The following is a 27,782-nucleotide window of genomic DNA, read 5'->3' on the forward strand; positions in this document are numbered from 1 at the left end:
GCCTTGCCCCAACCAATCTCTGTAACTTTTCCAGTCCTTTATATCCCCAAAAACTTTGCATTCTGGCCATAATATTCTTTATCCTGGCAGCAGTCCCTTCTAGTCCTAAGCCAAGGAATTCCTTTCCTAAACCTTTCCCCTTCTCTATTGTTCTCTCTCTCTTTCTCTTCCTTTAAGATTCTCCTTAAAAACAATATCTTTCCAATTCTAATATATCCTGAAATGGTTCTCTTTTCTGATAACATTCCTGTGAACTGCCTTGTGATACCATATTGAAGTGATTTTTTTTGTTAAATTTCTCACTGAAAACTGGGAAGAGACTGATGCATTTAGATTTATAGAAATACAACATTTCTTATCAGAGATACAAGTCAACAAATCAAAACTTCAGGCCTGAAGAAACATTGTAAGATGAAGATGTTCTGCATTATCCCATCCTGTTTAAAATCTTTAGTGAACAAAGACCTTGGCAGCAAACCAATGAACTGACCTGCCCAGGTGTTGATGCTTTCTTGAAGTGTATATGAAACGAGATAGCAACCTAGTTGTGTGAGATGATTGACACTAAAAGAGCTGAACTCTTGACTCTTCCAGATTGGATCACTGAATTGAGCAAATTTATTCATGTATTAAAGATGCTTTTGATACCATGGTTCTTAGTCTACAATTCTTAGTTTGGCTTCAAACATGGAGATTGCGAGGAACCAGATATAAATTTTCTAAACCAGTATGTGAGAAGCTTAAGAAGGGAGGTTCTCCAAAAAATGCCAGCACTGTCTGGATTTCCAATAATGGAGGATGTCCACCAGCATGATTCCAAGCACAATTTTAGCAAGGTGATGCAGTAATTAGCCATCTTAAATAGTACATGGTTAAGGATTGGGGGATTGGCAATGATCAATGAACCAGAGCAGATCACAGAAGTAAAAGTAGGGGGACGTTGGGCAACAATGACTATACTTAAATATGATTAATGATAATATTCTGGGAAGACTATAAATGTGACATATACCAGCATAAAAAAATCAAACAAAAGGAAATTTTGCGAAGCTCACATGAATGAATATAAAAAAACCCGAGTCAGAGACTCTTCCTCACTGGGGTTTCACTCAGTCAAAGGCCTTCTGCCGTTCAACAGTCTGGGATTGTCAACACTGTCTGGATTTCCAGTAATGGAGGATGTCCACCAGCATGATTCCAAGTACAATTTTAGCAAGGTGATGCAGTGATTAGCCATCTTTAACAGTAGATGGTAAAGGATTGGGGGATTGGCAATTGGTGCATACACCTATAAGTCAGAAGGTATGCTGATACAAACAATGTTCTTAAGCAGATAAAGATGACGATAACCCCAGAATTTCCTGGCAGCGACAAACCACCTTTGCTCACAGCACACTACCTATTAGGTCACCAACTAACTTTAGTGGATTTGCAAGCAGTAACTTCCTGGTTGCTGAAGCCCTGCCCAGCTCATGGTCTTCTGGCATAAATGCCATCAGGAAGCAGGCACTGAATATACATCACCCACAGAAATGCTTTGACTGGCAGCTAAGCTATGGACCTAAGCTTAACCAGCTGCCAAAATGGTCGAATATTTGGAAGTATGTGAATGTCTTTGTCATTCAAAACATTCAAAAGTGATTTAACAACAATTTAATTTTTAATCAATTTATTAAAAAATGTAAAACTTAGTTACTTCAATAAGTTAAAAAAGATGAGATTACCTGAAACTTACTTCTCTCCCTTGTATGTGTTCCTCTCCATTAAAACCTGTGTAGTGCAGGTTCAGCAGGCAGATTTCCCAACATTATTGCTGAGGAATTGCAAGATGTTGGTGCTCTACCGCTAGAGTCTGTGAAGAATTAAATATTTGAGTCCAGGGAGCATCTTTCAGTAATTTTGGCAATAGCACATTTGCACATGCTTGCATGGAGGTCCTGAGTTTTCCAGCAGCTACATACAGACTGCTATTCTAGTGTTTCCATGTGACAGTAACAAAATGGATTTCTGTGTAACAGAATATGCTGGCTATGGAATATTTTGGGTAAAAACTTTTTTATTGACAAATAGTGTAAGTGAGCTCAAATTCAGTTAGAAACTAATTTTAAAACATAATGCTGCATGAAGCACGTCTGTACTTGGGTAAAAATATTCCTGTGACTGCCCCGGTATTTAAATACCATGTTGGAAAATAATTAGAGGTACTGGATTTGCATGTAGCATTATCCCATTGCATCACACTAAAAGCAGTATCTGAGAATGGTGTTATGTATTGTTACCCATTAGTTGGAAATGGCTCAGGTTTGCCCCATATGCAGCCTGATGTCCCGCATATATGTGGCTCAATCCTTGTTCCAAACACAGTAGGATCTCTATTGCAATTTCAGTAACAATCAAACTTCCTTTTGCTCTCAAAATAGTAACATCAGTGCCCAGGGGATCTCCTTTATATTTCAAGAGGCATTCTGTCAACCATCATTATGTAGATTGCTTAGTTATGCTTGAATCAACCAAAATCTGCAGGAAAAATAATCCTCTAATAGCTAGGTCCTCAAAAATGAAACACTCATGTCTGTAAAGACCTCCAGTTTACTTTAAAAGTGACATAAATGTTCCCCTGATAGTATTGAAAGCTCTGATGTCATGACCAAATTTCTCTCTCAGCCAGCAATACTAGAAAATGTGTATCTCATTGCTATTTGCACACCCTTGTGACATTCAAATAGACAATGTGATTCCTCACATTTTAACAGGCAATATATTTCAAGAGATTTAGTTGACAATGAAGCATTTTGGGACAGCCCAAAATCATGAAATGATTGATATCAATGAAAGTTCTTTTTGCTGCTGTGCTAATTTCAACCTTAAGCACGTCAAATGCTTATTGTCATCGCATACTGCATTCTTTATAAGCAAGCAGCTTGCATGTTAACTGTGATGTTACAAAATCCAGAAATCAGGTCATGAGTTTCTGTGACATCATAGGTTATTACCACCTATAATGGGTCACATTATTCAGCCACTGTAGGGATAGCATTGGCATATTATTGTTCAGGATGTATCTTGGCCATGGAAAGGGAATGGAAATTGAACACTGCAGCTCTTTCCCTCCCCTGTACCTCCTAATCAGGAATGACTGGCCTCTTGTCACCAGGTCAAATAAAATGAAATTTCATAAAAATCAACTACCTTTACTGTAATCAGATCTCATACAACAGTAGAGTTACAGATAGTTGAATGTCTTCCCACTTTTTCTTCAACATTTACAGAAATAAAGTCTGGGCAATCAGTACCCAATAGCTACTTGATAACTATGGTATGCCAAGCCATTTCCTGCAATCAATCAATTGAAGTTATAATATTCTGCTCTCAATTTGTAGAAGTATATGTGAATTGCTTAAATGACTATTCAATGGAACAAGAAATAATCTCAAGTAATAGCCCAAATTTTGCAGTTAGCCCAAAAGGAACAGTGCTCACATTCAAGAAGGTGAAGATTGAATCACAGAATATTCATAAGCTTTTGAATGGAGGCTTGCCTAGCATAAAGTGCCTTCTGAACTACACTGTGCGAGTTGGTCAAAAGCGAAGATTTTCAAACAATTGCAAAATCCTCGCAAGCTCACAAAGCATAAAGCAGAAATCACAAAATGCATCTCATCTGCAAAAATTAAATTAAAGATTTGGAAAGAGATATGGGATTGTGAAAGAGATATGGGATTGCAAAAGAGATAGGATCAGAGAAACAAACCATTTTTAAAATCTTCATTCATGATTATGAAGGTACAATATTTTATACTCATAAATTTACATTTTCAATACCACATTCTGATTGGCAGAATTAATAGTGATCACAGTTAAAAAATACCATTCCTGCTTAGAGCAGCACTATTTTGCCATGATTAACAGGTAACTAGTGGCTAAATACTGCGACTTCATGCCCCTACCTGGATGTCAATTCTGAATCCATTCATTGATGGTGTACTTTTGCATGGCAGATGTATGTCCCAGTTTACTCCTTAATAAGTGAGTGCTATTAGTCCACAGTAATTCTCAATACAAAATAGACACCAATAATTCTAGTAGGCTGATAAAAAAATGTTTGGGAGGAAATGATAGACTGTTAGAAAAAAAATTGTATTAAAATAGCATCATGCAAGAAAAGTAGACAAATAGGAGAAGCAGGTCAATCTAGGGATAAGATATTATACAGAAAAATTAGAATGAAAGATATTGGAAAGAAAAGAACATCAGCAATTACTATCGGCCACAGTCCAGGGTTAATTATTTTCTCCAGACATACCACTACTCTAATCTTAATAAGGGATGCAGTTTGTTTCATTTTGTTGCCACAGGATATGTTGGGAAAGACAGTTAAAGACAGTTCTTCATAGTACTTTTGCAAAATAAATGGCCACCCTCCTATGTCAGGAAATGCTGTTTAATATTTAAACATGCAATATAAATTATGTTGAGGTTGATTCAGTTCAGCTTTTGTACCTAATGTCTCACATATTAGTATGAGTTTTCTATCAGTTATATTTCTATTTCTTGTGGGACTTAATAGAAAGTTTAAAAAATAACTTAAATGTCTAACATTCCATATTCTGGCAAATACATAGTGACAGACGAGTGCCAAAATCAGTGTCCATTCAGAATTTGAAATATGCGCCCATGCCCCATCCTGTTATATTCTGCTACAATCTTTTCTCCATTGTAGAACCTTAATAATAGCACATTATATTCCAGTTCAAAAGATTTCTTTTAATCAGGCTTGTTAGAAGTTACTAAGTTTTCAGTTACAGAGAGGGTGGGGACAGGATGGATAAGATACAGGATATATCTCAGATAGGGTGAGTTCAGGATTGCTGTGGAATGAGGTGTTGATGAAAGTATCTGTTTGATGTTTCTCAACCTTACTTTGAGCTTTGATAGAACAGAGCACCAAATTCAATCCAGGGGGTGCAGGGGTAGGGGGAGGGGGGGGGAGGGAGACAATCCTGTTGCCTGTCAATGTAACTCCGAATTTCTTTTCTAATTTGGCCAATCTGTCTGTGGCTTCCTGCCCCGTTAGCTTGAGTAACGACAATATTTCAATTCTTTCTGGGTACATTGCAGCCTTCTGAATCAATTTCAAATTCTACGACATCAAGAACTCTCTTTCTCTGTCTATGTCAGGATCTGTTACATTGGCTCAAATATTCTCTCTACAATAGCATAACCTGATCTACTAGGCATGACATGCTCCTCCTGGCCCACAAGTAGGTCCAATAGAAGCCAGTTTCTTAAGTTTAATATGACATCCTTTGAGTACTCAGCACATCTTGTAACAGTTCTGCTGATGGACTGCACACACTATGTGATAGTCCTCTTTAAAATTGTGGTGTCAAGAACTTCATCCAGCTAAAAATCCAGTGTTAATTTGTTCCCTGCCTACCATCAGCAGATTTTCATATTAAGTTTGATTTGCCATTGTAAAGTTACATCCAGCTGAAACAAGGCCATTTAATTATGACTCATGCACCGTTCCCACTGGGCATGGAGGGAGAAGGGGCAAGTCCCAATTTTTAAGTTTTGGCATTAATGTTTTTTCTCACAATTCTCTTACCACTATCCACCCAATGTCATTTTCTGGATTTTCTGATCTTACAAATGTTAACTTCATGAAATTGGATTAATATTCTTTTCTAGTAGGAAAATAAGAGAAATGGTTTTGCCAATAGCGAGTAATGCAAAGTGTTGCGTAATATCTTGTTTCATCAGAGCGTTAAATGTTTGAGTCCGGATATGTATTAAGTTCACTAATCTTATTTATAGAAATTTATTTCAACATTTTAATTTTGGGGAGAAAGAAATTTAACCTGGGATCTTACTTCATGTGAAGAATCCCTCAGATGGATAGCATCTAGGCTCAAAACAAATGTATCACCACACAGAATATAATGTACAAAAAGACTACGATACTAAAGGAGTTCTGGGAACTTTATGATTCGAAAAGGCCTCTTCGAATGCTCAAGGTATCCTCCCACAGTAGAATTACACAAGAATCAAATAAGTACCATTATTGTATATATTTTACAGAAAAATAGGCAGACACAAGATATTCTCAAGAGAAAGAGGGAACAGTTCTACTACTGTGTCTCAGTTACTATAGAAACTGTATCCATTTGTGCCTCAAAGTGTAAGTCCACAATTTTAAATAACTGAGCATAATACAGCTTAAGCCGCAGGCATTAGGGATGTTCCTCATTTAGGGAAGCTGCAGCTTATTTGTTTAGGGTAATTGTGGAACTTGGGGACGGTACATAAATTTAAGTACTATATAAATTATACATTCCATGAACTGCAAAACGTCACAACAACTGTCAACACACTTGGAAGAAGCAATAAAGTAGCAAGGATACAGAATGTAGTCTGAATTAGACACTTTAATGTCCACTACCAAGAATGACATGACCATTGCCCTGACTCCTACAGGACACAGCTACCAGGCTGAGTTTGTAGCAAGTGGTGTGAGAATCAGCATGAGGGATAAGCTTACTTGACCTCATCGTTGCCAAACTGCATGTTGCAGAATGCATCCATCCATGACGATAAGACATAGGAGCAGAATTAAGCCATTCGGCCCATTGAGTCTGCTGTGCCATTGGACCATGGCTGATTTATTTTTCCCTCTCAACCCCATTCTCCTGCCTTCTCCCTCTAACCTTTGATGCCCTTATTAGTCAAGAACCTATCAACCTCTGCTTTAAATATACCCATTATTGTTAGAGGGACAACAGGTAGGAGTATCCAATGCATGGTCCTCATGCCCATCCTCACACTGAAGAACACTCCTTCATGTTGTGTGGAATTACCATCATGCTAAATTGGATGGAGTCAAGCTGTAGCTAGCAGCTCAAAATCAGGCATCCATAGGGGTACCAGAGCCATCAGCAGTATTAGCAAAATTGTATTCAACCGAAATCCATAACATCAATTCCTGAGATCATTCATTCTACCATTACCATCTAGCCAGGAGATCAGCTTCAGGTGTATTTAAAAAGGAGGCACCAACCTTATGAAGTTACAGAATTGAATGCCTGCTACACAGAAAAAGCAGCATGTAAAAAAGCTAAGTATTCCCACAACAAATGCAATCCTTCAACATAGAGTTGTGAAGAATAGTGCACAATTAAACTAATAAGAAGAGGTGGCTTCAAAAGACACCCATCCCCAATGATGGCTGAGCCAACCAAGCGTGTTAAAGTCAATTGCAGTATTTGCAAACATCTTCAGTCAGAAGTGCCAAGTGAACTATGCAGCTCAGGCTGCTCCAAAGGTTCAACCGTCAAAGAAACAAGTCATCAGACAATACAATTCACTTTACATGATATCAAGAAATAGCTGAGAGGACTGGATGCAGCAAATGCCACGTGACCACACAACATCCCAGCTGCAATATTGAAGATATGTGCTCTATAAGTAGCCATGTTGGCAGCCAAGCTTTTCTGGTAGAGCAGTAAACAGAACCTATCCAACATTGTGGATTGCTATCAGGTTATGGCCCATTAAAGTGCAGCTAATTACCGCCCCATCTGTATCAATCACTAGCAAAGTGAGTGAAGCAAAAAACTGCAGATGCAGGGAGTCTGCAATAAAAACAGAAAATGCTGGAGGCACTCAACAGGCCAAGTAGCATCAGTGGGAAGAGAAACAGAATTGAAGTTTTGGGTCAAGGACTCTTCGTCAGACCTGGAAAAGTGATAAAACAAGCGTATAAAGTTGCCGGGTATTGAGGAGTGGGGGTGTAGGTGGAGGAAAGGTAATAATTACTTTAAATTCACAGTTGGAGAGAAAATAGAAAAAAAGAAAATTGAAATAGAATTGAAACATCAATAGGGAGAGGAAAGAAAAATGGAATGGTCACCAAAAATTGTTAAATTTAATACTAAGTCCCAAGAGCTTCAAAATAACCAGATGGAAGATGAGAGACTGTTTTTAAAACATACTCTGAGCATCACTGGAGCAATACAGGAGACTAAAGCTGGAGTGGCCAGAATGGGAGTGGAGCAGGGAATTAAAGTGACAGACAGTGGGAATTCAAGGTCATCTTTGCGACTGAACAGGTGTTTTGCAAGGTGCTCACCCAATTTGCGTTTGGTTTCTTCGACACCAAGAAGATCGCATTGTGAGCACTGATTACAACAGAGTACAATAACATTTGTAAATACAGTATGTCAGCAAGGTCATGTTCAACAATGGTATCAAGCAGATCTTGCCCCACCTCACCAGCCCCCCATCTTCATCCCCCTCCCTCTCCTGGCTCCATCCACCTACTACACACACAGTTCACCTCTGCCCCCTTTCCTATCAGTTTCTGGTTCCATCTGCCATTCACCTCTCCCCTAATGGTTCCCATTCTCTCCTCCTTTACTTATCAGCACTGGTAGCCCTTTGTGTTCCTGCTTATCTCCCCCCGGCAGCTGTCTCCAACCTTAACACTCCCCTCCTCCACCTTGCTCCATCTGCCTCTCAATATCTTTTTTCTCTCCTTTTGTCTGCCTCCATCTCTCACTCACCTGCCACTGTCTCCCAACACCACCCCACTCCCCTCCCCTACCTGGTGCAACCTGCCTGACATCTTACACCCTTCCTCAGTCCACTAAGCACCTTGGACTCCTTTCTCATCACTCCCCTTCTCCTCTTTATACTGCCCATCTCGTCTCTCCGCTCTCTGTCCTGATGCAGGGTTTCAATCCAAAACATTGACAATTCCTTTCCTCCCACAGATGCTACTCGAACAGATGCTGTTCCTCCAGCAGACTTTCTTGCTCACTAATGACCTGCTCACAGATGCTCTTTTTGGTTTTGAAGGGATCATTATATTCCACTTATCTTTACAACCTTAGTCCAAACATGGACAAAAGAGCTGAGGTGAAAGTGACTACTGTTGACATTAAGGCAATATATGACCCAATAGGGCATCAAAGATCCCTGGTAATATTGATCAATGGGAATCTCCACCAGCTGGACTCATACTTAACACACATTCTCTAAAGGAGTGTCTAATCAAGGAGTCCACTGTCCTCTTTTATGTTTGTCCTCTGAGTCCAAGGTTAGCTTAATGAATCAACAACTTCCAAAGGGTGATACACACACAATTCAGGAGCATCCTCAACCTTAATTTCAAAACCTGCAATATTGCCATTTCATACACATCTTATAAATGGCAATGCCACAAATGTTGATCTGTTTTAATATTAGAAGAATTCCCCACTTGGATTAAAAATAGGACAATGTTTTTTTTCCCAACACTGAAAGAAATAGATGAGACCTCAGTTTAAGATCTCATCTGAAGTCAGGTAATGCACAGGGATTTTAAATTTAATTTCTCTTGAAGGGCACACTAACTCCACAAATACCACATAGACAGACTACTCCAATTTGCCTAATGATTCACACTCCATGCGATTTATGTCCCATGCTCCTTCTGGCTTTCCCATGCACACACCCTTCTCTGAAGGATGATCGTACAGCTTCGTAGTTGACATGGTCAATCATTTAATGTGCATAAAATAAAGTAGTATTTGGCTGAATGTGTGTTAGCAATGCAAAAATAATGCCCACCGGCAACTCATATTGTTGTGCGTTTTGGTCTGCTGATTTTAGTGGTACAATATGTAGTGTGCCTAGGATTTTCTAACACACTGCTGGCAGGGAGGATTTTCTACTGCTAGCAAACATTTAGAAGATTATCCAGAATTTGCCTGGAAGGTTCCAATAACGTAGATTTTAAGGATGCTTAAAAAAAGGAACTTACCTTGTTCCAGAGCAATAAAGCACCAATAATGGATTTCGTAACCCATCAGCTAATTGTTGTAGAAGATAACTATTTGGCAATACAACTCTACATTTGTCACTGGAAAATGACATTGAATAAGTGTGAAACACCACAATGAATTAGAACAACTTATTGCCCTTTTTGAAGTATACATTCAATCCTCTGAATCACCACTTTGAACTGTAAAAGAAATTTTATTGAAAATAATTGTGATGAATTTTCATTCTCATCAAAATAAGCAACAGCAGTTTTTCAAGTGAAATAATTGAGACAACACGTGGTGGACCCAAATAAGGAAAAGTTTATTTTAGATTTAGTCACCTGTAATTAGGTAAAATTATTTAATAATTTTGTATGAAGAATCCTCTAAGAATGTTCATAATAATGTCATTCTCAAAATGGAGGTGAAATTTTAAGTTCAAAACTTAAAACTTAGAAGTCTTAAGCTGAAATAAAAGAATGAGAAGCAAGATGGTCAAGATAAATTGGGAAGTTAGTTAAAAACTATGGCAGAGATTTAAAGCAATTTCATAATTCTCAATGAAATTTTTTTCTATTGAGAAATAAAGGCTCTGTTGAAAAAGTAGTCCATCCAAGAATTTAAGGAGGGCATTAGATTGAAAAAATGCTTCCAGAGTATGCTTAGTGACCCCGAGGATTGGGAACATTTCAGAAACCAGTTTGATTAATTAAAAAATGATAGAGGAAATAGATTATGACAGTAAATGAGCAAGAAATACAATAGAAGTTTTTAAGAGGCTCTTAGGTAGGCACCGGAATATGTAGAGAATGGAGGGATATGGACCATGTGCAGGCAGTAGGGATTAGGTGTCATTAGCTTACTTAGTTCGGCACAACATCAATGGGCCAAAGGTCCTGTTCCTGTGCTGTACTGGTCTATGTTCTAAATATATAAGTAGATTGTAGGTGCTTCTATAAGTGTAAAAAAAGCAGCAAAGGTTAATGCTCCTTCCATAAAAGCTGAGCCAAGGAGATTAATAATAGGGAATAAAGAAACAGTTAAAAAGCTATACAAACATTTTGTATCTGTTAAACGTATACTAAAAACAGTTGATAACCAAGGGCCAGGAGAGTGAGGAAATTGAAATAATTACGGCCAGTAATTTGCCTAATACATTTTCTCTAACTGGGCTAGGGGCTGACAAATACCTTGTACTTCATGACCGATGTCCTTGAGTTATTAAGGAGGGGGGTGCAGAGATAATGGATGTATTCGTAATCATCTTCCAAAATTAGTTACATTTCGGAAAAACCCCAGCAGATTGGTAAAGAACATATGTAACACTGCTATTCAGGAAAAAAAGGAGAAAAAAATACCGGGTATTTCAGGTCAGTTAGCCAAAAAACAGTTGTTTGATATAATGATGGAATTTATTATTAAAGAAGTGGTAACAACACTTAGATAAACATACTGTATCAAAGTAATATTATGGAAGGGAAATTGTGTTTAATAAATGCACTAAAGTTATTTCAGGAAGTAAGTAGTAGGTTTGGTAAAAAGTAGCCAATGGATAGAGAGTATTTGGATTTCTAAAAGGTATTCAACAAGGAGCTACATAAAAGTTTGCTGCTCACGCTAAAGATTCATGAGGTTGAGGTTAATGTATTGCAATGGGCAGAGGCTTCATTAATGGACAGTGAAAGCAATAAATGGATCATTTCCAGATCAACAAGCTGTAGCTAGTGGATGCCTCAGGGATTAGTGCAGGGACTTCAACGATTTATAATCCATATTAATGACCTAAATGAAGGGATAGGATTTAATGTATCCAAGTTTGCTGATAACACAAAGATAAATGGGAAAGTAAATTGTGAGGAACACAATGAAGTTGGCAGAGGGATAAAAACTGGTTAAGTGAGTGGGTAAAAGATAGCAGATATTGTACAATGTGGGGAAGTTTGAGGTTATCACTTTAGTGGACAGTAGATCAAAAATCAGAGTATTAATTAAATGGTATGAAGCTATTACATATTGATATTCTGAGAGACAAGAAACACAAATGTTCGCATGCAAGTACAGCAAGTAATCATCCATAAGGGGAATGAAGTACAAGAATAAAAAATTCTTGATGTAGTTATACCAAGCTTTGGTGAGTGCACATCTGGACTACTGTGCACAGTTTTGGCTTTCTTATTTAAGGAGGGATATACTTATTTTTGAAGTGGTGCAGCAAAGGTTTACTTGACTGATTCCTGGGATGAAGGATTTGACCTGTGAGGAAAGATGAAGCAGAATGGGCCCATGTTGTCTAGAGTTTAGAATAATAAGATACAACAATGAAACATGTAATATTCTGCAATGCATTTACTCAGCTAGTCTATTCTGACAGTACCTCCCAAAACTGCAATACCTACCACCAAGGACATATGCTGTTAGCATGTCGGAATGCTGCAACTTACTTGTCCCCTCCAACTCATTTGCCATCCTGACTTGGAAATATATCGAAGTTCCTTCAGTGTTTCACAGTCTAAATCCTGGAACTCCCTTCCCAATGGCATTGTGAGAATACCTTCACCAGAAGGACTGCAGTGGTTCAAGAAGATAGCTCAACAATATCTTCTTGAGGTCATTTAGGGATTAATGCTAGCCTTGCCAGCAATGACAATATCCCAAAAAATTAATATTAAAAAAATCCTTTGTATCTTTTTCACACTTTTGTTGCCAAACCATGTCAGGGATTCCTTGCTGAAATTGAAGGAGAGGGTGGTAATCATTCTGCCTACCCATAAGAGGAAAAAATATAGAAAATCAGAGCAAGAGTGGCATTCAACCCTTCAAGTCTGCTCTGCCGTTCAATATGATCATGACTGATCATCCAGATTCATTACCCTGTTCACACTTCTTCTTGTACTCTTTGATCTGTCTTGCCCTAAGAAAAATATCTTACTTCTTTTTGAATCTATTTAATGATTTAGCTTCAACTGCATTGTGGTAGAGAATTCCACATGTTCACCATCCTTTGGGGTGAAGTATCTCCTCGCTTCGGTCTTAAACGGCTTACCTCTTATGTGTAGAATGTGACCTTTGGCCCTGGACACATCGCCCATCAGGAACATCCTTCCTGCATCCAGCCCTGTTAGCATTTTGCAGCCGTCTGTGAAATCCCCTTTCATTCTTTGAAACTCCAGTGAAAATAATCCCAATCAACCCAATCTCTCTTCATACATCAGTACTGCCATCCCAGGAATCAGTCTGGGGAAGCTTCACTGAATTCCTTCCATAGTAAGACAATCCTTCCACAGATAAGGGGACCAAAGCTGCACATAATACTCAAGGTGCAGTCTCACTAAGGCTCCGTAAAATTGCGGCAAGACATTCCTGTTCCTACACTCAAATCCTCTTGCTATGAAGCCCAGCACATAACTTGCCTTCTTAATTGCCTGCTGCAGCTATATGTTTACCTTCAGCAACAGGTGCACAAGGAGGTCTCCATGCACCTCCCCTTTTCCCAATCTATCACTATTCAGATAATCTGCCTTCCTGTTATTGCCAACAAAGTGGATAACCTCACATTTATCCACATTATACTGCATCTGCCATGTCTATCCACTCCCTCAACTTGTCCAAATCAATCATGAAATTCACTGCATCCTTCTCAAGGCTCAGCTTCCACCTAGTTTTGTGTCATCTGTACACTTGAAGATATTGCATAATTCCCTCATCCAGATCATTTATATCATGAATAGTTGGAATCGCAAAACTGATCCCAGTGTTACCCCACTATCACTGCCTGTCAGTCAAAACAGAATCATTATTCCTTCCATTTGTATCTTATCAGCCAACCAGTTTTCTATCTATATCAGCATCTTATCCCCAAGCCCACGTGCTTTAGTTTTGCATGTTAATCTCTTATGTGGGACATTATCAAACTCTTTCTTAAAGTCCAAATAGTCCATATCCACTGATTCTGTCTCATCTTTTCTGCTAGTTACATTCTCAAAAAATTCCAGGAGATATGTCAAGCATGATTTCCATTTTACAAATTCATGTTGACTTTGTCCAATTCTATCACTCTTCTCTAAGTGCTTTGCTATGACATCTTTTATAAATGACTCCCACCACTGATGTTAGGCTAACTGGTCTACAGCTCCCTGTTTTCTCTCTACTTCCTTTTTAAAATATTTGGGTTACATTAGCTACCCTCCAATCTATTGGAATAGTTCCAGAGTCTGAGGAATGTTGGAAATGTCCACCGATGTATCCACTAGGGCCGCTTCCTTAAATACTCTGGGATGCAGACTATTGAACACTGATGATTTATCGGTTTTTAATCCTGAAGTTTCCCTAACATTATTACTCTCCTAATACTGATTTCATTCAGCTCCCCCTCTCACCAGACACTGTGTTCCCTGCATGCTTGGGAAGTTATTCATATCCACCTTTGTGATGTATTTAATTAGTCTACCATTTCTTTGTCCCATATAAATTCTCCTGTTTCTGACTATCTTCATAATATTTTTTCTCTTTCTGTAGAATATAAATGTTCTATTTTCCATCATTTCCACAAGGATCATCTGAGATTATTTGAATTGTTCTTGGTGTTCAGCAAAATCATCAGCAGGAGTGTGGACATTTAAAAATTTGGACAAGCAAAGTATTTTCAAAATTATTTAAATATTTTTGCAACTAAACAAATAGTTTAAGTTAAACAAAATGAAGATTTCATTATACAGAGGAGAATGCTCATTGAGATCTCATCACAAAAGTACAAAATATTGAACTGTGGGAGTGAATTTTTGAGCATTAGTAATAAATAGGAGAAACTCCATGGGACAGATAACACTTTTGATTCAAATCAATTAGCATAAGGAATATATTTGATCTAAAATAACCATGGACTTATTTTCATTTTTAAGGATGGTATGTGGACAAACAAAAGTTGATATTTTCAAGGGGTCAATTTTAACTTCTGTTGGTACTGTAAAATAGGTAATAATCAAATCTGTCACCAGCAATCTTTTCCTCTGAAGTAAGCAAATGTGAGATAAATAAGGGGTGGCTGCTCAATTATTGTTTTCTTTAGGCTATGACTGAAATTTAAAATCACATTTTACCTTTGATGGTTGAAGACGGAAAGGTTTGCCAATTTTGCCATTGTGTTTGCAGAAGTAATGTTTTCAGAGATAACATTTTCAAAGATATTCCTTCTCACTCTTTAAGGAGTATTATATTTCTTACTGCTCTGAATAGCATGAAGCTCTTAAAAATTTTGAAATCTCAGTATTTCTTACAACCTGCTTCTTGCTTCTTGCGAAGTATAAACACAATAATGCAACACAATAACCCAAATACAAACTAAAATATATGCAATACATAACTATTTCTGAAAATGCCTTTATTAGCATGTGATACATCACAAGAAATCAGTTAGCATCTTAGGCACCAGCAAGGTTGTTACCGAACCAAGCTTTATTTATTTGTATTTTAACTAGGGAAATTTCAATGGTACACACTTTGAGGCAATGTCCTGAAATTTTAAACAGAAAGCTCTTCAGAAGTTAACAATGGTGTGACAATTGATAAAAATCAATCAAAAGGCCATCTTTGCACTGACAATTGCAATTTTAAATTTGCATCTTTTTTTTACAACAAATGGAATTTGCTGCAGATCATGTGACAAGGTCAACATATATGCTGAATACTGACAAATTAAACATGGACTTTTCCAGCAATTTTGTAATACTTCCCTCACTGGGATTTTTCCAGCAAGATTTATAATGATATTGCTGAGTACTCAACACTTCACTATAATACTTAATTAGTCATTCAGGGGTTAATCTTTCTATATGCCCAGTGGAATTAAATAATCCCTTGTGTACTTCCTTTTTAACATGTTGTAACAGCTAAATTATATACAATCAGCAGTGTTATAAAATTTTAAAATGGAGAGTAAATATATTAATCTTTACTGAACTTCTATGAGCATATTTTCCACCTGTAGTGGAAAGTACCAATGGTAACTGAAGATTAAAGTACAAGCTCCTAAAGGGTAAGATCTTGTCACTTGACTTTTAATCCAAACTAAAATTAGGAAATTGCAATAATATGAATAATGTCACATTCAGAAGCACATGTTAATACTCAAGCCTCCAAATTATTCTGTACATAATAAGCAGATAAAACAATCAGTTTGTATCAACAAGGAATCAATAATATGCAAATCTGTTTCTTAACTTCAATGAAGTAGTTGCAAGCATAATACAGACCAAAACAAAGTTTTATAAATCAAGATAGTTTTCCATTCTGCCATGAGAGTTTTATTTTAGTTTTGTTTCAAGAAACTCGTTTGTGAAGATAATAGTATCTTTGTAGATTTACCAAAAAAAACACATCAAAGTAAATAGTGAGAGAAGGAATAAATGCCTGTATTTGAATCTTGAATCAATGACCTTGGCTATTTACCAAGTTACATCTCAACTTTTGTACATACTAATCTACGTGCTATCCCCAAAAGGATTACAAAATAACCCTAGGGAATTATTAGCAAACATTTCAAATGAGTGGTCTAAAATGCTACATTTGCATTATAAATAAATATTTTAATTATGATTCAGCTGTTGAACTATTTTAAATTCCGGATAACCTTTCCATTATGGAAGTTGCAAAGATTCTGGATTATTACGACCTGCCATCAAGGTATGCTCACAGCTCAGATCCTGTTAAGACTCGTGCTACTCTGTTGTACTATTAATTAAAAATTCCATCCTCGAATTGTTACAGACACTTATGCAGTATTTGCAGTTTGTTATATTTAAAATGGACCTAAAACAGAAGATGGGCAATTTAATTAACAGAAACAGCAGCAATTATTGGAACTATAAATAGTATTCAATGTCACACTAAAGATATAACTGCATATGGTAAAATATAACTGGTAAAAACAAAATTCATAACTCAGTTTCAGTTAAACTGTCACAATATTTCCCTGTGTACCTTAAGATGGGGTAAGACTTCATAGCTGATCCCTTCATTCAAAAATCAGAGTAATTTCATTGTACAATATTGCAAAGAATTTCAGCAACATTTTTGCAAAGGATTTTTAAAGCTTGTAAAGAATACTTCAGTAGGTAGAAAACACAAGTCCACCCTGCCATTGATCTCTGTGCAGAATTTAGCTTCTCAATATTTATCTACACACCTGAGAATTTAAACCAAATTGCAGTGAATGAGCAGGTCATTACTAAACATACTTACTAAAAGAAAGCATTTCTAAGTAATACTTTACTGCTAAGCTTACACAATAGCCATAAAATGATTTACAGCTTTATCCCGACAGGCCATTCAAGCATATAACACAATATATTAAAACCATATAAATTATAAAACTATACAAAGGGCACATTGTAGCAAAATAGGTTAGAACAATAGGATAACTCTTCTTTTTAGTTGTGGCTTTTATGAATGGCACCTCTAAACCCTGCACTATTAATCATCATCTGCAATGCTGAAACCTGCATCCCCCACCAATCTCATCATTGTCCCCCCAACTCCTCCCCCAAACTTTTTCAAAAGATTAACCAGGAATAGTGGAGATACAGCCACAGTGGATCATTTTCACAGTATTTTCCAAAAAGTTTTGTTTGTCCTCTTTCAACTCTTCATCAGTCAATTGGTCCCTGGAAAATTAGTTTAATGATGCCTTGTTCTCCATTCAGTTGGATAGCACAAAAAGGGCACGCTGCATGGAATGCATGAGTACCATGTGGCAATGGAATTTGTGACCAATATTTTGCTGTTTTTTCAGAACACACATGTCCACATGGGCTAAATGTATGTGTTGGAGGACCAGCATCTACATAAAATCCTGCTTCACAACCTAGCCAAAGGGGTACATATGGACCCACAGTTCTGCACATGGGACATTCCCGCTCGTTGGCTTCTGTATCACTGCGATGTCCCCAGTTGTGGTAACCATGGACATGCCCACAGCTGAGATAAGCCCATGGCCGCTTCTCTTCTACAATGTCCTTGCGATTAATGCTGGGAAATGCTAAGGTGTTAAGACCAACTGGACACTGAGGTCTAGCAGCATTTATCTCCTGTCGAAGAGCCTCAATGTGTTTTTGGGTAGGAGTATGGAACAAGCCATCTGCTGTTCTCCACAGAAGCGTTGCTCCACAAAGATCAACAAGCGAGCCATCTTGAAGAATATTGGTTTCAGTCTCCACCTGTGAAAATTATTAAAATGCAGTACACATAAGAAATTTCTTCCACAATTATTTCACGTTAATATCTTATATACACCCAATGATCAGCAGAGAAAAATAAATGCATGGTCTTGTTTTATACCTTTCTAAGGACAAATGTAGGATGTCAAGTGTAGAACTCAGTGACAGACAAAGAAGATTTAAATATAGAACACAGAACATTACAGCACAGTACAGGCCCTTCGGCCCACGATGTTGTGCCAACAGTTTATCCTGCTCTATCTAACCCTTCCCTCCCACATAGCCCTCCATTTTTCTATCATTCATGTACCTACCCAAGATTCTCCTAAATGTCCCTAATGTATCTGCCTCCATCATCTCTGCCGGCAGTGCGTTCCACGCACCCACCACTCTCTGTGTAAAAAAAAACGTGCCTCTGACATCCCCCCTCTACCTTCCTCCAATCACCTTAAAATTATGCCCCCTCACGTTAGCTATTTTCGCCCTGGGAAAAAGTCTCTGACTGTCCACTCGATCTTTGCCTCTTATCATCCTGTACACCTCTATCAAGTCACCTCTCATCCTCCTTCTCTCCAAAGAGAAAAGCCCAAGCTCACTCAACCACTCATAAGACATGCTCTCCAATCTGGAAAGCACTCTGGTAAATCTCCTCTGCACCTTCTCTGAAGCTTCCACATCTTTCCTATAATGAGGTGACCAGAACTGAACACAATACTCCAAGTGTGGTCTAACCAGAGTTCTATAGAGCTGCAACATCACCTCATGGCTCTTGAACTCAATACCCCAACTAATGAAGGCCAATACACCATACACCTTCTTAACAACTCTATTGACCTGTGTGGCAACCTTGAGGGATCTATGGACGTGAACCCCAAGATCCCTCTGTTCCTCCTGGCTACCTTGTAACTCTCCAGAGTCCTGTCTGATCTATGCTTTCTAAACCTTACGTAAGCTTCTTTCTTCCTTTTGAGAAGACATTCTACATCTCTTGTCAACCACGGTTCCTTCACTCTACCATCCTTACCCTGCCTCAATGGGAACCCCATGCAAGCACTCCCTAAACAACCTCCACATTTCCGCCGTGCACTTCCCCAAGAACATATGTTCCCAATTTACGGTCCCAAGTTCCTGCCTAATAACATCATAATTCCCCCTCCCCCAATGAAATACTTTCCCATATCGTCTGCTCCTACCCCTCTCCAAGTCTATGGTAAAGGTCAAGGAGTTATGGTCACCATCTCCAAAATGCTCTCCCACTGAGAGATCTGAAACCTGATCAGGCTCATTGCCTAGTACCAGGTCCAGTATGGCCTCTCCTCTAATTGCCCTGTCCACATACTGTGTCAGGAATCCTTCCTGGGCACAACTAACAAACTCTGCCCCATCTATCCCCTTTACACTAAGGAGGTGCCAATCAGTATTAGGGAAGTTGAAATCATCCATGATAACAACCCTGTTATATTTGGACTTCTCCAAAATCTGCCTCCTGATCTGCTCCTCAGTGTCTCTGCTGCTATTGGGGGCTCTGTAAAATAGAGTGATCGCTCCCTTCCCGTTTTTGACTTCCACCCACACTGACTCAGTAGATGATCCCTCCAGGACATCCTCCGTTTCTACAGCTGTGATACAGTCTTTGATCAGCAAAGCCACTCCCAATTTAAGAATGACCAAGTGGCACTAAGCAAGCCTACATTCAGAGGCATGTGTGACAGGAAGTTATTATTGGCTTCAGCACTTAGGAAAGGCAAAGATTTGAGAATATGTTACTTCTTATTACTATGAAGTGACACTTGGTATAAAGCATTTATGAATGTCAAGACTTAGGTCAGGCTGTCAAGCTCTGCTGACAGAGTAACATGTCAGATCTAACTGAGTTTACACCAGAATTATCATTTAGGCTATGGAAATAGAGTTTGGCCACAAATCAACTATAATTTTAATGAATGATTGAATAGGCTTAAGGGCATAAATTGCTTATCCTGTCCCCATGAGTGGTAGATTGCACTTGGATGTGGGACAGATTAGACTTTGACTTTGATACCACTGACACCAAATAAATTCACCACAATGGACCATCTGCAAGAGACAAGCAAAATGACATATGAATGAGATACTGAAGGCTGGAATCAATTCCTTCAAGAGAAGAATGAGAAAACAAAGAAAGAACAGAAAATTCTGGAAATACTCAGATGATCAGGTGTCATCTTTGGAGACAGAAACAGAGTTAATGTTTCAGGATAGAACAGCAATAAAAGGTCATCAACCTGAAGTGTTAACTTTGTTTCATCCTCAACAAAGATTGCCTGACTCTGACCTGTTGAGCACTTAGAGCACTTTTTGCTCTGATTTCAAATATTCAGCATCTACAGTTTTTTTGCTTTTTAGTAAGAAAACCAAAGTGGTCAAAAGGGAAATACTGAAACTAATAACTCAATAAACTGTTGAAAGGAGACACAAGTGACTGCAGGAATCTGCAGCAAAAAATAAACTGCTGGAAGAACTCAGCGGGTGGAGCAGCATCTGTGGAGGCTAAGGGTTGGTTGATGTTTTGGGTTGGGACCCTGCATCAGGACTGAGAGTGTGAGGGAAGATAGCCAGTATATAGAAGTGAGAGGGAGGGGTGAGACAGAGGTTGGCAAGCAATAGATGGAACCAGATGAAAGGGGGTGGTGGTGATGGGTAGATGGAGCCAGGTGGGGGAAGGGGAGTGTTGAGACAGAGGCTGTTAGTTGGTAGGTGGAACCAGATAAGAGAGAGATGATGGGCAGGTGGAACCAGTGAGGGAGGGTGACGAGTCTAGGTAAAGGGGGGGGAACTGGGATGGAAAAGGTGAACAAAGGGAGAAAGGCCCTGGGTGGTATGTGGGAGTGGGAAAGGAACATGGGGGAGTGGATTACCTGAAACTGGAAGTGTTCATGTAAGCTACCCAAGTGGAATATGAGGTGCTGTTCTTCTGGTTTGCATTTAGCCTCACCTCGGCAGTGGAGAAGTACAGATAGGTTGGTGTCCGAATGGGAAGGGGAGTTGAAATGACATGCGACTGGAAACTTGTGATGTTCCCTCCCCTACAATGGCAAGACCAAGCGTAGACCAGATGAATGTTTTGCACAGCACCTGCACTATGTCCACAACAGTCATCCTGAGCTTCCAGTTGCATGTCATTTCAACTCCCCTTCCTATTCCCACATGGACCTTCCTGTCCTCGGCCTTCTCCACTGCCACAGTCAACTGCAGACCAGTGCTGTCACTGAAGGAAAACTCTTTGAATGGTTGATTAAGACTGAGGTTCAATTTCAGGCGAGTCTTAAAACTGCAGCTTCTGGCACATAGTTAGGCAGCACCTATTTTAGTATCAAAGAAGGTTGAAACTAATTTCTAGCATAATATTTACTGGAAAATAGCAGGATTGAAAGAATTTTGGAACAATGTGTTTGAATATTCAGTGAGCAAGGTAAAAACGCAGCTTATAAATTCTAGTTCATCCGGGGGGGGGGGGGGGGGGGGGGGGGGTAGAGCTCGCTGGGTGCCATTGACCATCTTTGTTATTGGCTCTCATTGCAAACTTCAGTTGTGTTCAACATCCAAGGAAGTCTATACCAAGAGTTGGTTTGGGTAAGGAATCAGGATTGCAGAGTGCTATAGAGAGCCAAGCTGAGGGTGGAGAGGTGATGAGGGCAACAGAGCCCAGTGCTTTATTGGTTGGCCGTAGTGTACAAGGTGGGAGGAAGAGGATAGGACCAAGTCCAAGTGTGTGTATGAAATAAGTTATTTAAGTTATTATGGAGTGGGAACAGAGTGAAGAAAGAAAATGGAGATTAATGCCTCCAGTTAGGACTTTAGGGGATGATAGGGTCACAGTGAAGTTTGGGAAGGCTGGTAGGATTGGTGCAGTTGGGGTGGCAAGTGATCTGCAAATTAAATAATAGGCTTATGTCATAAGGGGTCCCAGTCCTGTAATGTGGGGGAAGTTGCCTTGAGAGCACCCAATGACGGTTGTTTCCCAGAGGAAAGTGGGTCCAAATTCCCCTTGCACAAGCAAGTGTGACAGGGCTGCATTTGGAAGAACCTGTTCAAACTTCTAGGTAACAAGTGTGCCAGAGAAAGGCAGTGTTGGAAAAAAATAACTTCAGAAGTGAAGACTCTGTTTTGAGCAGACATTTGTCAGTAAATAGCCTTTTTTATCATTTTATTACTTAAACAAAATTAAAAGCTGATTATCAATAACTTATAAACTACTCAGCATCAGTTGATGGATAAAACAACAAAATATTGCAGTGGTTTCAAACACCTTCGATGTCTATTAAAATAAGATTTACTTAATAAAATAAATAGCAATGTATAAATGTTTTATTCTAAACCTGAGACTTTTCTGAACTAGTTACAATTTTGATAAGGTATGTCCTGAAAAAAGAAATTTAATTATAAACAACTCTTATAATAAGTCACCAAAGAGAATCAACTCTTTCATGGGCATTAAGAAAGGGTATTGTCTCAATTGGTGCCGAAGGACATAATAATGCTGGTATCATAAATTGCATTCGATAACAAATGGCAGCTGTCCAAGTTTAACTGAACCTACACCAATCAAGTATAAAATCTAATAAATCTGGAACATTTGGTGTTTCCTTCCTCTTCCTCCTAGCTAAATGCACCACATCTAGGGATAGTGTAAACCGTCAATGAAAGTGTGTAATTTAGTTTAGCTAGTACAGCTATCATTGACAGAGTTTAACACATATAATCATAAAATCAAATCAAGAATTATAAAAATTCATTTTATTGGATATGAAAAATTACACAAGCTTGAGACAAAAATAACATGTTCAAATGTACTGCAACTTTGTCATATTCCTGTGTAAAATACATTAAATATGTCATTCATTGTTTTAATTAAAAATGCACTCACAGTGTGCTACCTCCATCAATTTACAGAGACATAAATACCAAAAATAAAGCTGTTTAAAGAAACATTAAAAAGATGTAAAGGACAAAAATATCAGTGATTAGGGAAACCGAGTTTGTGACTGGGGCAGAAGCTTATAGGTTTGATTGCCCCTAAATTTAGCTATAAGATATTTTTGCTCACCCATTGTTGGATGCCAAAGTATATCTTATCCAAAAAAGCAAGACTGATCTATTCTAGCCAATTAAAACTCAACAGTAATTGAAAAGCAGGGAACTGCAGATACTGTAAATTTCAAATATAAAGACAATATACTGGAGATACTCAGCAGCTCAGGCAGCATCTGTGGGGAAAGAAAAAGGGTTAATGTTTCAGGTCAATGAACCTTCATCAGAACTGGCAAAGTGAGAAAACCAGCATGCTTTTTAATTTTTTTTTACTTTTTTGAAATCTGGGCAAAGTCAGCATTTTATTGCCCATCATTAAATGCCCTCGAGAAGCAAGTGGTGGTAGCGAACTGCTTTCTTGAATTGCTGCTGCCCTTCAAATTTTCTGTTTGAAAGTAGTATTAATGAAGCATTAACATTAATGGCTTGCTGGACCATTTCAGAGTGCATTTAAGAGTCAACCATACGGAGTGGGCCAGGAGGCAAATATAGGCCAGAGTGGGTAAAGATGGCAGATTGCCCCTGAGGAACATCAGTGAACCAGATGGATTTTACAACAATCTTAGTTTCTGTGGTCATCACTACCACAATTAGTTGTCATTTTTTCCCAAATTACTAACTGAATTGCCACAATTGCCATGGTGAGAATTAAACTTGGGTTTTCATAGTGTTATAGAGTCATAAGCCCTTCGGCCCAACTCATCTGTGCTGACCAAGTTGCCTAACTGAGCTAGTCCCATTTGCCTGAGTTTGTCCCACATCCCTTTCCTACCCATGTACCTGTACAAATGTCTTTTAAGTGTCTTCCAAACCTCAAAATGTTCATCCAAGTATTTGGATTACGAGATTGGTAATTTAACCACTGCTCCACCACTGTACTTTTGATGCAGAGGAGAGGGTTGAGAGAACAAAAGGAATATTTGTGATAGAGTGGAAACACAAGAAAAAAGAGACAGATGCATCATCTGTGCTTTACATAGAAACTCTGGTCTCCTTCCAAGCACTGACATTCCCTTTGTTCTTTCCATTTCTCACTCTCTCTGCAACTTAAAACACATCATTTTCCTTGGTCACTGACTGAGACGTTAACTCTACTTTTCTCTCCCTAGATGCTGCCTAACCTGATCCATAGCTCCAGCATATTTTAAATTTTATTTCATCCCATCAGTTTGCTTTTAATTATCAAAGTGATTGAAGAGATTGTCAGCTATGTTATCAAATGCCAGATAGTCACTAATAACTTATTCAAAATGCACAGTTTGGATTCCATCAGGACCATTGAGCTTTACACCTCAATAAAGCCCTTGTCCAAACATGGATAAAAGAGATGAATTCTTGAGGTGAGGCAAGAGTGACTGTTCTTGATATCACTGCTCTATTTGACCTACTGTGCAATTATGAATTCTTGTAAAACTGAAATTAATGGTTATCAGGAGGAAAACTTTCTGCTGGCTAAATTCATAGCTATTCCAAAGATAGATAGATGTGATTGTTGGAGGTCAATCATCTTAGCCCCAAGACATTACTGCAGGGCTCATCAGGAATAATCATCTTCCACTGCTTCATTTACAATCGTCCTTCCATCATAAGGTCAAAAGTTGGAATGTTCAGTGATGATTGTACAGAATTTGGTTTTATTCACAACTCATCAGATAATGAGCTGCAGATAGCGCAAACAAGACCTGTCTAAGATTCAGGCTTGGGCTGATAAGTGGAAAGTAACATTCACATCGCACATGTACTGGACAATGACCATCTCCAAGAAGAAAAGTAATGGGTTTACCACATTATGGTTCTATAAGTGGGGTTTACCAAAAAATTAACTGGATCAGTACTTAATACTTTAAAAGTATGTAAGAATTTGGCATCCTATGGGTGGGAGGTGGGATGGGTGTCACTCACTCCTGCCTTCCAAGTCCGTCTTCAAGGTACAAAGGAGGAGTGTGATTAAATACTCTCCACTTGCCTGGATAAGTGCAGCTCCAACTACACTCAAGACGCTTTACAGCTTCCAGGATAAAGCAACTTGATTGGCACCCTATTCTCCATGGAAATATTCATTTCATTTACCACAAGTGCACTGTGATTGCAGTACATATCCACAAAAAGCATTGCAGCAACTCGCCAAGGCTTCTTCAATATCACCTCCCAAACTCACAACCTATTCCACCTAGAAGGACAAGAACAGCAGGCATGTGGAACCACCAACTCCATGTTGCCCTCCAAGCTACACATCATACTAACTTGGGAAACATATTGTCATATGTTCTTCATGATTAAATCAAAATTCTGGAACCTCTTGCCTATAGCATTGTGGAAGTACTTCACCTACTTCAGCACCAAATGTCGGCCTTGATCAAATTGTGTGTATAAATTAAGTAAAACAAACATGCAACAGCAGCCTTTTATGCATTCCATTTCCTCTTATTGGAATATACCCAATTTGGACTCTGCCTAACTCCTGTTTAGATATTGCCCTTTGCTGACAAAGCTTTGAATACCTGCATTCCATTTAACTTGGTAGAATCCCTCTTTAGCTCAGTATGATTTGTTTTCATTGTGCAGCAATAAAAAAATAATGAACAATTTTAAACCCTCTCATGTCTCATCTATATTGTAAATTTCATGTCATTAAATTAATTTTATTTTGTTCATTATGGATTCACCTTTATCTCCAAAGGATGAAAATTCAATCAGCATAATCTTTTTTCTTCATTCTGAATGGAGAACAAGCCAGCAGATATACAAGGATGCTTTTGCAAAGGAAGAAATCTTAGCCGCCAAACTAACTGGCCAAACATGGCACACTTCCTAGTCTAAATAGTTGCACTAAATGAAATTCATTGGGTTGTAATAGCACTGCATGCATTATTTATTAAAGTGTTTTTTTTTAAATGACTTAAAAAGCAACTGTGTAAGAAATAGAGGAGCTTATTATGGAGTTTTAAACATTCCTGCCACTGAGTGAGCAGTGGAGAAACACTTTGGACAACCAACATCCAACTCTGAGTTAGTAGCTTAGCAACCAAGAAAAAGCTCTTATATCAACAAACTAAACACACAAATTATTTAAAAAGGGTTTGAGGAGAATAAATTGGGTGATTAAGGACAAGATTAAGTTCAGAATTGCAATTTCAAAGAAAACCTAATCAAATGTAGCCACAAACTAGTGAAGTCCCTTGAATTTTCAATGTACCTTCTTGAAGGAACAGTTTCTGGAGATAGTCCCATAAGGTGCTGGTTGAGAACTTTAAGGAGCTCTTAACATGAAGGGATGACAACTACAGTAGACAGAACTTCACATATTTCCCATATATGTAATGTTAAAAGAGGCCATTACCCATACATGTATTTTCCATAAACAGAAGCTCTATTACATTCAACTGTTACGTCCACTGCATGAAACTGAAAAAAATTGTATTCTTTTAAGTCAAACACAAAATCTGCATAAAGTCTGAAACCTGGGATTTCCCATATGCTCATTGTAGAATGATTTAAAGTAATCCTTAAGAAAGAACTTCCAATTCTGGTAGTGGCTTCCCAGTACACATACCATCCTTGACTGGACTCCAATGTTGTGTCTAAGATTCTAAAAAAACTTGCTTTTTATTTTAATTTGCCAAATATTTTCAGTGTATATATCAAGTTCATAACTTGAATACTGTTTCTGTTTATCAGGAGTCTTTAAATACACCATGCTTTAGTAAACCAGCATACTTACTAAAATTGAAAGGCCATGTTTACCTACCAGTTTTCCTCTTTGCTGTGCTGATCTCGTTTCCCTCAGCGTATAGACATCTCCACAAACAGAAATTTCCCGCCACACTCCAGGCCTGGATTCTTCTGTAAATCCTCCCCTAGGATGCATTACTAATACTCCATTGGTTGTTAACCCATCCATATGGCCATCAGGATTTTTCCATTTAGCAGCTTTCTCCTATTAAGGTTAAGAATAGATTCAAAGAATATAGATTATGTACTTTTTAAAACAACTTGGCTAGAAGATAAACTTGTTTGCTGTATCGAAAATAAAATTATTGAAAAGATTGGACCACATTTGCTTAAAAAAAAGTTACAGAGCCAAAAAGCTGCATAAACACTCTAAAAACAAAATAGGCTGCCTAATCTTTTGACCTACAGAATATATTTAATAACTAAATCGTCGAAGCCTGGTTACAAGTTTTCCAAAAGGGCTTTGGAATACAATTTAGGAGGTGCGGAACAAGTTAAAGCCATACAAGCTACTACAGAACAAAAGTAGGACTAGGCTGGAAACGGTTAATGCTAATAAAAACTTAATTTACACATATGAAGCATTTAAAGGAAGTATAATAATACTTGTTGCTTACATATACCTTGAGGTATTTAACGTAAAAGTTTATTTTTATTGTAAAGCACATAGAAATAAAACTGAAAAAATCAGATTAAGGAATTTTTCAAAACTCAGCATGGAGCTGCTGACATTTCTTAACATTAAGACCCAATTAAGTTTTGGAACTCAAATGGGAATACAGAAGTCCAAAACCTACTGGTTGAGTGCAGTGAGCAACTTTCCACCTATACTCTGCTACTGGACTCTGCAATGGCAGGGCAGGACCTTGCTGAGGTTCCTCAGCACCTACATCAGGGGATCTGCTCTCATATCCTGTGCTAGGTTAGACTAGGTGTGGAATCCTCGAGTCTATTCACTTGAATTGGA

General features: G+C 38.3%; 1 protein-coding gene across 5 annotated transcripts in view; it reads right to left on the reverse strand.

Annotated features, from left to right (window-relative positions):
- Positions 1-15,169: 15,169 nt before the first annotated feature.
- LOC127569026 (E3 ubiquitin-protein ligase pellino homolog 2) overlaps positions 15,170-27,782 on the reverse strand; it is a 131,973-nt gene continuing 119,360 nt past the window's right edge. For all 5 annotated transcript variants that reach the window (XM_052013298.1, XM_052013290.1, XM_052013304.1 and 2 more), the window contains 2 exons: positions 26,832-27,020; positions 15,170-18,013 (listed from right to left, as the gene is read on the reverse strand). In XM_052013298.1, the coding sequence (XP_051869258.1) occupies positions 17,447-18,013; positions 26,832-27,020 (756 nt within the window). In that variant the 3' untranslated portion in view covers positions 15,170-17,446. The remainder of the gene's footprint in view (positions 18,014-26,831; positions 27,021-27,782) is intronic.

The sequence above is a fragment of the Pristis pectinata genome, chromosome 1 (genome assembly GCF_009764475.1).
Source record: "Pristis pectinata isolate sPriPec2 chromosome 1, sPriPec2.1.pri, whole genome shotgun sequence".
NCBI lineage: Eukaryota > Metazoa > Chordata > Chondrichthyes > Rhinopristiformes > Pristidae > Pristis > Pristis pectinata.